A 13,537-nucleotide genomic window follows, 5' to 3' on the forward strand; every position below is an offset into this window, starting at 1 on the left:
ATTAGCTACTGAAAGGATTACTAAACTGCTTTTAAAAATGATTTCTTTTTCTGACATCTCTGCACATACCTGTTCTTATTACTGGTAGCACCTACAGTAAACTGTTCTCCAACCATGAGGACTATGTCTACTTACTTACAAATGATCAATGCTTGCTTGTGATGTAATAGCATTTTTTGGGTTCGTAGCATTTTTAAATATACTGCCTTCTTTAGACAGCATGCTTGGGCTGTAAAAAAGATTTATTTAGCCTGTCCCACAACTGCATATTTGTATAATCTTTATTTTATTTGGATTACCAGTTTGCATAACCAGTGGATATGCCCTGTTGCATAAAACTTAAGTTTCCAGATTGTAGAGAAAGATCTTAAATAGAATTCTAATTTTATTGATATCTGGAGATGGAGATTATTATTCAAAAATTGTTATTATTTTGAAAAAGCTTACTATGACTAAATTGATTACCAGAATAATTTAAGATTTGATTTAAGTAATGTTGAAATATGTAAATCTATATTTACTATAGATTTTACAAAATTGTTTTTTGAAGTTATGGAGTTTGGAAATTATATATATAAAAAAATGGGGGATAAACTTGGTCCATATATGTGAAATATAACAATCTTGTTTTTTTGTGATTAAACAAGTTTATATAATTTAAAATACAATAGAATTTAATTAAAAATCTATTACATTTTTATTAATTATTTTGGAAGTTGTAACGGTTCAAACTGATTTGTTGTTTAACCTTGGGCAAGCTGTTTGTCAGTTTAGTGCATTTTGCTTGTAACAAGTAATGTTTAGAATATAATACTGTTTTAATGAACAAAATGTAATAAAATTGATTTCTTTCATTCAAATATACCAATTTTTGCTGTAGCTATATTCCATATAACTTCTTGCAAGTCAAAGAATGTCAAAACTTTTGTAATATATGATCATTTTTAATGTTTGCATTTCATCGTAAGCCCACACATTACAAGTAGTATTGTTTAATTTGATTATAATAAACATATAAATTATCTAAGTATTTTATGTTTAGTATTTCAATGATTGTATCTTAATAAAAAAAATCTTTTATGACTCCTACAATTATTCATCTACAGTTGTGTGATGATACTCTCATCACTCGTAGTTATAAAAGGGTGAGTCGATAATTATCTGCAATGTATTTGCATTTGTTTTTAGCCAACACTACCATTCTTGTGTCGTGTTTCTGATTTAACAGATATTCATAAATTTGAAGTTAATAAATAATTTCTATGGTCACAACTATAAAGTTATCCTTGGTCATTCTGCTTTCTGTTAGTAGCATTCAGTAATCTGTTTTATATGGTCTAGGGGTACCTTAGACCATATGTTATGTATTAAATAGTTTTAAGGGTATCAGGATCCAAAATATGTAACGTGTTTTATCACAATGAATGGACTGAAAAATTAAAAACAAAAAATGGTTGCTTAGATATTGTACATGATGGAGCCAGACACTCATTTACAGCTGATGACAGCATCAAGTGTGTGTATGTAATTATTCTGAAAGACTTGCACAGTGATTACTGATAAAATTATCCACAATAGACTTGACTTTAATAAAATTTTTACAAGCTGAGTTCCAAAACAACTTTCAATGGTGCTTATTGGACATGACAATTTCTTGACAATCATCACTGGTGATGAAACATGGTTCTACCATTTCAAGGCAGAGATAAATGGCAGAATATAGAATAGAACATACACAATTGTGTTCCAGGAAAAGTTCAAGTCAGCAACTGTCAGCAAGAAAATAACCTTAAAAGTTTTTTGGAGCCACAATACCCAGTACTGGAAAATAGTCAGAAAAAGGATTAAATTATAAACATTACTTATTACAATGAAATGCTTTTAAGAAGTTGAAGTTCGTAATACGAAACAAATTCCCAGGAGTATTGTCAGAAGGCATAGTTTTATTTGCATCACAATATCTGTCTGTATATAACTCCCCACACAGCTGAAACCTTCCAGTAAATAAAATTTGAGATATTAATTCGACCTCTGTTTAGTCCTGATCTCCTTCTTCCTTCAAACTATCAAATGTTTTATCCACTCGAAGAGACATTAAGAGGCTATGAACTACTATCCAACCAAGAACTGAAGGAAATTGTATGAGCATGGCCTGATGCTTGACTAAAAATATTTTTTTTTCAGAGGACATAAAGAAGCTTGTGTAATTATAGAAATCAATTGAAAAGCAAGGGGACTATGTTAAAAATGATGTAAGTTCTTATTTGTATTGAATTAAAGTATATATTTGCATTACAGATTAACTCGTGCTCATTTCATACGTAGATAAATAATTCTCTACCAAAGATAAATTATGAGAATTTAAAATGCTGTCAGATTGGAATTTCTGACTTTTAAATAATTAATTTTATTTATGTATTTAGATCATACAAAAATATTTTTCAAACTGATGTATAAGATTTACAATAAAATCACTTTAATGTTCTCTCCTTGAGATTCTGGAATGTATCTCCACTGAACAAAAAACTTGTTCTTTCTGAAATAAATGCAATTTTTTTTTAAATGTTCCAAGGAATACGTTAAACTGCTGAAAAAAATAAATTATTTCATTATTAGGGATAAATTTTTGAATTGAAGTTTTATCTAGAAAAAAAAGTAGATTCTTGTTTAAAATTTGTATTTTGATTCTGGAGAATTGCATTTAGCACATCTGTAATAATCTGTATGTGAAAGGAGCTATCACAACCATGGCTGCTTGAACTATGGGTGAAAGCCCAGCATCCACTACCAAAATATATACAGGACTGCACCTTATGGTAGAAATGAGGTTCCTTGCTCTAAGTTCTTTTGCACTGAATATGATACCATCACAGATAAGCGAGGCAGACTATTTCCACCCTATTTAGGGCAAACTAGTAGATTTCTTTACTAGTAATTGCTCTATGTCCAAGATAGCAGTTATATAAGGTTTGCTATAAAAAAAAGAAGATATTGGGAGCATACCTTGGTGAAGGATGTCTAGGAGCTGGATAGAAGAGATAGAAAAAAAATTATTGTAACAATTGTATGCTTTTATTGATGCATAACAGACTTCTCAAATGAATGACAGAGTAATTTAAAAAAATTCATCCTTTAATTTGAAACAAAATATAATGATAATAATTTATATATATATATATATATATATATATATGTGTGTATTACAATAGAGTTTTAAAAATGTATCTGTGTAAAACATATTTTCTCTAAAATAAGAAGACCAATAATAATTTAAAATATTAAGTTAAAAAGAATTACTTTATATTTTCACATTGAAGGAATACATAATAATATTTAAAAAATAATAATTCAGTGAATTCCCAAAATAAGACAAAATGACCTTAAAAAGACTATTTAAATATATTTATGCCCATATTATTATATATATATATATATATATCCTGACAATTCAAATTACAGTCACAATAATAATTTAGTTAAGTATACAAAAATTTCAGGAAATGTGCCGATTAATATTAGCCTTGTTAACAACAAGAAAATTAAAAAAAAATTAAGGTTATTTTACCAGAGTATTTTTATCCATTGTTTATTATGCAGTAATAAATAATTTACTGTAAAGTGATATATCATGTGAATATTCTGTAATATTCTCAATATTATATGAATATTCTGTAATGCTATCTTAGGATTACCTTTTTCTTTCAGTATTCTCAAAATTACAAGTTTTAAAGAATATAATATAACGATAACAAAAATATAAAATTATTAACATACATATGTACTACAAAAATATTCATTATTTTATGACAAACTGAATTGACTTTAAATTCAATGGACTTTTTCATTTATAAAAATTAAATGTAATAAATTTTGTTCATTTGTCATTAAAATACTGTTCTGTTTAAGTTAAGAAAGCTATTCACTGTTGATCATTTGTATTTTGTTTATTCTAATAATATGTATGTTTATTTTGTATTACTTTTCTCAAAACATTGTTATAAAAAATCTAACGCTGTATTACTTGCATTTAATAGTATGATACAAGAGTATGAAAATTTTTAATTTACAGCACGAATAATTAGGAGGGGGAAATAAGATACTGATTTTTACACTTCATGCAGTTTACTTTTGTGGCATTGGAGAATGGGTTGATGTAACGTAATGTACTTTCTATTGTAGGATTCACTAAGGCAGTCATGGATGTTCAAAACATATAGAAATTTAATATGCTTTGACAAAGATGAATTTCTTTTTGAAATATTATTTTAAATGCTATAAAAAAAAATCAAGATATTTTAGATACTTTCAGTTGGCTTTCACCAACCATTCAGATTCCTGAAAATGTTGGAAAATAAGTCGAGTGATTTTCACATTTTTAGGTAGCATTTTCTGTTATGGGATATATGGAGTAGACAATTTCGCTACATTGTCATCTCGTAAGAGTGAAAAGAAAAAGACTGTAAGCATACAGTCTTTTTCTTTTCACTCTTACGAGATCTAAATGTTCAGGAAATTCTGCCTAAAGACTTAACTGAATTGTTTTGATTTTGCAAAAAATTCATCAAATGTTTTTGAAAACCCTTAAAAATATTAATAAAATTTAATTATGTCATCCAGAGCTCATTTATATTTAACAGGTTATGTTAACAAACAAAACTGTAGATACTGCTCTTCCTGAACACCACTGCATTTTGAAAAGAACTGTTTGTTATAGAGAACAGCATTGTTCAGAGTCATGATTCTAAAATAAATCAGTTACAGTTCAGCAGTATGCTAACATGCTTACACATATTTTAACTGCTGAACAATGTTTAAAAAAAAGTATGATTCCAATAAGATGGTGCTATATAACGATAACAAATATATAAAATTATTAACATATGAATGTATTACAAAAATATTTACTGGTATTTTATGAATAATGTTTTCCAGTTGGTTGATTTCTCAGAATGGAAGTATTAATTAGTCATGGATCTACTGAGTTAAGTTAGTGAGTTATTACTTTTTGTGGGGTTTTTTAAAAGTGAAATTTTATGAAAAGAAATCTACATCAGTATAATTGAAAAATAACATTATTGAAGAGATGAAAATCGTAAATAACATGATGGAATGTTTGAAAAATTAGCCCACAAATAACATTTGTGACTACATAACGTAACATTTGATAACAATTTTGTGATTTGAAGGAAAAATTGACGAGGATAAAGATTCAGATTTGGAAGTGGGGTCAAATTTATCAGACAGTGATGGTAATAGGTCTAACAGTGCCAAAAGTTTTCCTGATCAGGGTCCATCTACATCTACTTTTCAGCCTGAGGCCAATAAAAATAACAAAAGAAAGAGAAGTAGTAGATCTACAAAGCAATCAGATGAGATACTGGGTTGGTTGTTGGATGACAATCAACCCCTTTTGTGGGGTTGCTTATGTTTACCACACTGCTTCAAACTGTATCAAGAGCTAATTATACCTAAAAAAATATTTCTTTTATTATATCGACTAATATTTTGTTTATTAATTAGGAAGTGATTTTTTTACTAATTAAATATAACTTGTGTTCTTCGCTTATAATTATAGTTTAAAACATTATTGCAAGAATAAAATATCATATAAACATTGTTACAATTTTTTTGGACAGTTTTTTCACCAAATTTAAGCTATAACGTTTTTGTTAAGTACATTAAAATTATGTTTTTTTTAGATTATTAAACTACAGATTGTGATGATTCAATGCGTGCATGTAAGATTTATTAATTTATGTTTGTAATGAAGATAGTAATAATTTTTTTATAATGCCCAGGACTCTGGTACCAGGTATTACATAATGGCTTAGGATTCAAAATATTAACTTGATCCTTTAATTTACACTAGTAATTTGAAAAATCATCACATTCATGATCACTGTTCATGCCAACTTTTGTATATTCTTTGTCTACATTCTAAAAGCAGATCTCCTAATGTTATAAAAACTGTTTCTAAGATTTTAATTTTTTTTTAAATTGTATGATGTAACTATAATGAAAAAATCAACTAATAATTGTCAAATGACAATGTTTGAACTCGAGACAGCATGAGTCTTCAGAAGGAACTCCCATTTTATAAGTCATAATAAATTTTACTGATTAAAAATTGATTATTTATATAAATTATATTAATGTTATTTTTTCCGTAGTTAATTTAATTAAAAATAGGAAAACTATTCTAGTTTTACTTTTTTCCACTAAGTTTTCTTTATTTCCTAAAATATCAAATTATTTCATTTTACTTTCCTACTGTTAGATTTATAGTTATAATACTTTATGACATTGCAAATGTCATTCAGTTATTTTTACGTAAGTATAAATATTTTTCAAAATTAAAATGTAAAATTTAGTAATAATGTAAATTTAATATTTAAAATAATAATTTTTCTCTTGCAAAATAATATAAAGAATTCTCAAAAAATTCCATACTATACCAACTACTGGTTGACCTTGGTAGGTATGGTTTATTCTTTCATTACTATGAGATCTGCAGGTTATTGCTCAGAAATTTCACTCTGTAGGCAAAACTATGAGGTGAAATTCTGCAACCAATATGTTATAAATGTGATATATGTTATTTTCAGACTTTGGGATAATTTAAAATTCAACAGGTCTGGCCAATCAGTAGCTCATCAGAGAAAGATAGTGGCTTCTAGGGAAGACCTACTGCATTAACTGTCAGTTCTGTGATCTGACACATATGTTGACTCTTACTTTTATAAGGATGTAGCTAGTCCTTAAGAACAATTTTGTTGATTAGTTTCAGTCAAACCCATGTGTATACCATACATAATAATATATATATATTACATAGTCCCTTATATTTTATTCTTGTATTTAGAAATTGAAGCTGAATGAATATCATTTTGCTTAATGGAAGAAATTTTGAACATCATAGGTGCTACTTGATCTTCAAAAAAAGGATTTCTAGGGATCAATCAAAATATGAGTGAAATGTTGCGATCATTCTGCAATGCATGGAGCTTTCTTTGAAGATCGGTGACAACAGTTTACTAAAATTAAATAATATGTAAAAAACTTATTTTTATTTTCTATGTTTAGGAACTTTTAGCAGTATAATAGTATGTTGATGTAGGACAACAAAACTTTTTTAAGTTTGCAAGTTATTTTTTTATTTTTTACATTTGCAAGAGTAAAAATATTACGTCAATCGTAATAAAATTAATTAATACATTTTTTTTCAAGCTTAAGTAGTGTTAGCTACTGTGAGTTATTTATTAAATTAATTCTGATTTCTTTTTTTAGATTAACTCCAATTGAATTACTTAATTTATTAGATTTATCTGTATAAAGATTTCTAAGAATTGTGGTCAACAATTTTTTCCATTTTTTAGAATGCAATAGTCTATAAAATAGTTATGATTAATTGTAGACTTTTGTAATTTCATTCAAGGTAAACTTTGATGTGTTAAATATTTTTTTCCATTTTATTATAATTATTATTTTTGTTCTGAGGTCATGTTATATTAATGAACATTCCAAATTATGAAATTTTATTAATTATGTCAGCAATATTGAACGTCATATTACCTGGTAACATAGGCATATGCATATTTGTTGGTATCGTAGGTACACCTAAAGCTGATAGAATTACATTCATTACTGTTATAGCAATTGTTCCTGAAAATGTACAATTATTTAATAGATGTGCTTTTCTATGATGGTTACCTGGCTTATTTAGATCATATCGCCCATTCCATATCAAACCTACACCAACCAATATCTGAAAAAAAAATTAACAATCAAATACTGCAGTGTTTTCAAATGTGGAATTTTTTTTATAAAAGACTCGGAGCTAATTAGCAGAATCTTTAATGCTGCTAATTAATTACCTGATGTTTCTGCTACCACTGTTGTTTGTAAGTGTCTTTCTAAAAAGGTTAATAAATATCTCTTAAGTATGTAATGAAATAATATGTGTTCAGTATGTTTTTTTGTCTATTTCATGTATTTGTAAATTTAATTTCATCAAGCAGTGTTAAAATCTTGATTTGTATTCACTAATAAAATTTTCATGTTCTCATTAATGTTTTTGTATGTGTCTATTTCTATGAGATGATTTAAAAAATTTAATTTAGTGAATATATATGATCCTTTTGAATGTACATCCAATAAGTCGAAATCATAGTAATTTTGTATATTCCAGGTTGCTGCATTTGGCATTGTGCATTTTGTTAATACCTGTATAATCTTTTGTAGTATGCTTTTTAAAGTTAATACATATTTTTAATCTGACCACAAAAATTCACAGAACTAATTATTTTAAAGGTGAGGGTTTACTACTTTTAAACCCTCTGACAATTTTTGAAAAGGGATTACAACATAACACAAATTTAATGAAATATAAATAAATTATAACTTTGTTTCTAGCCTTTCCTGGCAAATGATCTGTAACGTGATCTTTGAATTCCCGTTCTATTAAACCACTCTAAGTCCTCAACTTCACATTTTCTTTATAAATTGTCATTTCAAATATCTTTAAATAGAGAAGTACTATATTAAATTGAATTAACATAACAAGCTACATAAAATACAGACCAAATCAGAAACACTGAAATGTGAGGAAATAGAAATGCAGAAAACAGGAAGGGTTTTCACTTCATTTACAATCACACATATCATCCTCATTCATCCTTCCGAAGTAACACCTTATGGCAGTGTTTGTCAACATGTGGGTTGTGCTTCCCTAGGGGGGTGTGATAACACTAGATGGGGGATATCAAAAAAAAAAAAAAAAAATGTACTAAATTACAGAAAGGAAAGCAAAACAAAATATATTCTAATATAATAAATAATAAGATACACATTTATACTGATATAATAAACTTGTAAATAGGATTGTATCAGTACTACACAATGTATTTAATAATTACCTTAACAATACTAAATTAAAAACAAGTTTAATAATTATTAGTGACTCCCTTGGGCCTGTCTTGCAGAGCAAAGTTTTTTGAAAGAAGGTTTAATATTAGAAATAGACACTCTTGGGTTATTTTTCTATATTTAGCTGAGATCTATATTTTGTCTACAAAGTAGCCACCGCAAAAAATCCAGTTTTGCAAAGAAAAGATATTGAAAATAGTAATTGTATACAAAATGCTTTTGTTTTCAGTGCAGAAAACTCATCATCCACCTCTGCCCAAAATTCAAAGAGTGATTTATTAAGATTGCTTTTTGATTACACCACTTGCTGTGACGTCTATGAAGATTTCTTCTTCGGCAGTTGAGAGCCCTTCGGGAGTATTTGGAAATGGATCCCTAACCCACACGTAACTTGCTACAAAGTTATCGTTAGCGAGAAAATACTTTTTAAAATCCTTTGCCAGCATGGCTGAATGATTTTAAATGGTTATAAAAACAACTTTTACAGGTTGTTCTTCAGCCTTGTAAGCATTCAAGGTATTTAATTTTTTGAATGTGTCAACCAAGTACCTCAATTCCATCATAAATAAACTTTCTCGAAACTTCTCGGCTTCTGGTCAGTTTTCCTCTTCTAGAAAAATGGCAATTTCATCTCTTAATTCATAAACACATTGCAAACATTTTTCACGTTAAAACCATCTTGCCTTGCAATAAAATATTAACGCTGAAAGTACTGCACCCAGGTAAATAATACTTTATTTATTTAACAGTTTCCCTAAGGAGAGCAGATTGCTTATAGACTTCTCTTCTAGTCGAGTTAAGGAATATTTACATGTCCAGTGTTGTGTTAAGTGCTGCAGGTATGGTCACAGGGCGAAGTTCTGTAATCGTCCTGCTGTATGTGCTCATTGTGGCAATAAGGGGTACAAGCATGACAAGTATCCTAAGAAGTCAGAAGATCTGACTTGCATTAATTGCAAGCGATCTCGAAAAGACCACATGCAACCTGTCAATAAAAGAATGTGAACACTATCTGAGAGCTGATGAAATGTATTACAACTCAATATTTAATAATTAGATTTGGTCAGTTAAATGTACAGGGTGCTTACATTGTTCAGATTGAGCTTGGTGAAATTGCACTCTGTCGAGGGTTGGATTTTTTGTAACAGCATCCGTACATTGTATCTGGATGAACTGACAAGTTTTTCTTGTTGGAAGAGGTTTTATTTTGGTTCAGATAGTATGTCTGCTGTTTTGTCCAGCAGACAGGTTGCATCTGTATGTTGCAAGTTAATATTTTCAGTATAGAGATCCTGCTGATCATCATATTGATCCTGCTGACATAATATCCTTTGATTCTCTGGTACTAGTCCAATCCTTATTGGTGCAGATGTGAACACTAAGCCACTTTTGTGGCATAGCAGTTTCACCAATGACTGCGGTGAATTAGTAGAGAGAGGGCTTCTTAGCCCAGCATGGTCTTCAGATATTTAATGTACCTGGGAAGTTGCCTACCTATGCAGGTAATGTAGATGGGTAACGATTGTTTGAAGGAATGAATATTGGCATTACCATTGGCAGGTCTACCCCTGCCAGTGTTTGTAACTGGAAGGTAATCGATGATTGTTCAAGCGATTATCAATTGATAATTTAAGAAATTACTGGTGGTTTGAGTGAGCACTACCAGTGTAACTTTACAGTTCAGTTGGGTCATTTTCTGCACAGGCATGTGAACTAGAAAAAATTTGTTGATTTTCTTTCGGCCAGGCTTCAAGTTTTGGATCGAAGTCTGGAGGTTCTGGATTTGGAGGACATGGCAGTGAGTCTGTCGGTGGCCTTTATTGATGCCACCAAAAATTCAATTCCCTGCAGTTCTGGTCGAGAGAGGTTTGTTCCATGGTGGAGGAGGTGTTGTCAGCTGTGAAGCAGGCTGTCAGTCGTTTGCGGAAAGCTTCCCAACGTGAGGTGAACCGGGTATTGGAACACAAACGACTTAAGGACGTTCTTCTGTCTGCCCTCTCGACTCAGTTTGGTGTAATTTCAAGACATTTCTGAGATCTTACGCAAATTACATGACGATTTACCGCATACCATCTGCGGGTGAGGCGTAAGGTTGTTCAGTATTGCGGGGGTGTAGTGTCCTTGGAGATTACTGATGCTGAATTGCCTCAAGTTTACTGCAGTTTTGATAGGGTCATGGCCCCAGCTTTTGCTTGAATAACGGCAGAGCTGCTTGTTCGCATGGTTGGGGTTAGTGTAAAGACAATCACATGCGTGTTTAATTACTGTTTGTAGGATACTTCCCGGTATGTTGCAAAAAGGGTATTGTTAAATTGTTGTTTAAAGAAAGCGACAAGGATTCCATTCTTACTTCATCGAATAGGCCCTTGATGTTGCTACCAGTTATTAGTAAAGTCTTAGAAAAGGTTTTGCACCTGCGTATAAAGGAGAAGCTGATCTCACAAAGGTTATTGGTGGAAAATCGGTACGGGTTTCATCCCGGAAAGGATACCGAGGACGCCATACTTAACGAGATGAGTGTGATAAGAGCTAGCAAGGAGGAATATGCCCTGGGAATTTTCCTGGATATCTCCGGTGCGTTTAATAGCCTGTGGTGGCCTTTTGTCGTTCATCAATTACAAAAGAGACAATGGAATGATAGTGACTAAGACCTCGGACATAGCATAGTTACTTAAGGCATTGGGATGTGCTGCTCCGCGAGGGCAGGCATGAGGTAGGTAAGACCCTATACAAGTGTTGTCCTCAGGGCAGTGTGTTGGGTCCATTGTTGTAAGTGGTGTAGTTTGATTCCCTTCTGCGGCTGAGATTGCTCAGCAGGTGTCTCATAGTGGCTTATGCCGATGATGGGCTCCTGCTGGTCGAAGGAAGCTCGCGGAGGGAGGTTGTGCTCTGAGCCACCCAGGTGTAAAGGATACTTGAGTTGTAGGGGTCATCAACATAAGATGATGTTCCGCCCGGAGAAGGCCATGATGATTCTTCTTAAAGACCATTTGGTAGTGAGGTGTCAGATACGTTTTCCGATGTCAGGCCTTCATATTAAATATGTTCAAGTTCAAATGTATCTCGGGGTGTTTCTTGATGAGAAATTGCAGTTCAAGAAGCACCTTAATTACGTCGCGGAGAAGGCCTGTTGTGCATTCTTTGGTATTCGATGAATGGTTAAATAAATTGAACATAGGCAATGAAATGAGCATCTTTATTGATATCTGTTGCCTCATCAAGCTGAATTAAAAACAATTTGCCACACAACTTCCTGAAAAGCTGATGCTGCACATCTTCAGGTATATCACCGATTCGACAGGCAGCAGTATCATTTGATAGTGGTATAGACAGCATTGTTTGTAAAATTATCTCCAAACATAGTTTCTACAATCTCAATTGTAGCTGGCAAATAAGCTCTTCACCAATGGTTTGAGGGTTTTTATAACTGTCTTATATGAAACTTTGTAAGAGGCAAGTAAAGCATTTCATTCACAAAGGTTTTTTTTAAAATGATGTTTGCTTTTCATGTGATTTTAATTTTAATTTGAAAAAATCTTGGGGCTTGTTAATATACTCACTAGACGCAATAGAGAGGCATCAATTCTGGTTTTGTCAATGCAGCGGTCGGTGTTGCCAAATATCAGTAAATTTACTTGTTCTTGATAATTTGTAAGGTTTATAATTAAGGTCATAGTGTAGCTTTAGCATCAAAGTATTCAAAATAGATTATTATTATATACATTGTTAATGTATGAGAGGAGGGGGCGCGATGAAAATTATGATTAAAAATTGGGTCGCAAATACTGAAAGGTTGAGAAACACTGCCTTACAATGGTTCTGAAGGCTAAACAGAAAAGAAAAGAGAGAAAACAGGAAGATAAATATTGTTTATATACATATATATATAAATGTGTGAATGCGCACATGCATGTTGGTGTCTTTTAAATTAATAATTCAGGGTTGGCTACACCAAGACACCAACATGCTAAAATAAAATAAAATGTGTGCGCACACACATTTTATATATATATATATATATATATATATATATATGTATATACGAATATTTACCTTCCTGTTTTCTGCATTTCTATTTCTTCACATTTCATTGTTTCTGATTTAGTCTGTATTTTATGTAGCTTGTTGTTTATAAATGTGACTGGGAGCCATTACTCTGCTACAGTGTTGTAACACAAATTAATGGAAACGTTGTACTGAGAGGAAAATTTCAGTTAAGTTGGTCACACTGCTGTTTGCAAAGTTTGTCTTCAAAAGGTAATTGCTAACATTGGTGCTGAAATTGATGATTCAACTGAATGATGAAGATTGCATGAACAATGTTAGAAAGCACAACGTCTGTAAAAAAAAACAGCTCCTAAGAGAAGTATTAAGATAAAAGAGACTGCAATAGAATAAGAAATATGTAAACTGGATTTTTGAAGATTGAAAATTATTTTCTTAGGTGAAACATATTTTATTGTAGAAGGGTAATGTTTGCAGTTTTTGTTCAAAGGACAAATGAAGAATCTGTTTCTCTCACACATGTTGAAACACCAAGTCAGTGAAACATCCAGTAACAAAAATATTTTGGGGATGTTTATTTTCTGAAGGAGTTCATTTTCTTGTTCCT

General features: G+C 30.9%; 1 protein-coding gene across 2 annotated transcripts in view; it reads right to left on the bottom strand.

Annotated features, from left to right (window-relative positions):
* Positions 1-3,360: 3,360 nt before the first annotated feature.
* Positions 3,361-13,537, bottom strand: part of LOC142329261 (uncharacterized) — a 42,861-nt gene continuing 32,684 nt past the window's right edge. For both annotated transcript variants that reach the window (XM_075373684.1, XM_075373683.1), the window contains one exon: positions 3,361-7,765. In XM_075373684.1, the coding sequence (XP_075229799.1) occupies positions 7,526-7,765 (240 nt within the window). In that variant the 3' untranslated portion in view covers positions 3,361-7,525. The remainder of the gene's footprint in view (positions 7,766-13,537) is intronic.

The sequence above is a fragment of the Lycorma delicatula genome, chromosome 8 (assembly GCF_047948215.1).
Source record: "Lycorma delicatula isolate Av1 chromosome 8, ASM4794821v1, whole genome shotgun sequence".
Taxonomy (NCBI): domain Eukaryota; kingdom Metazoa; phylum Arthropoda; class Insecta; order Hemiptera; family Fulgoridae; genus Lycorma; species Lycorma delicatula.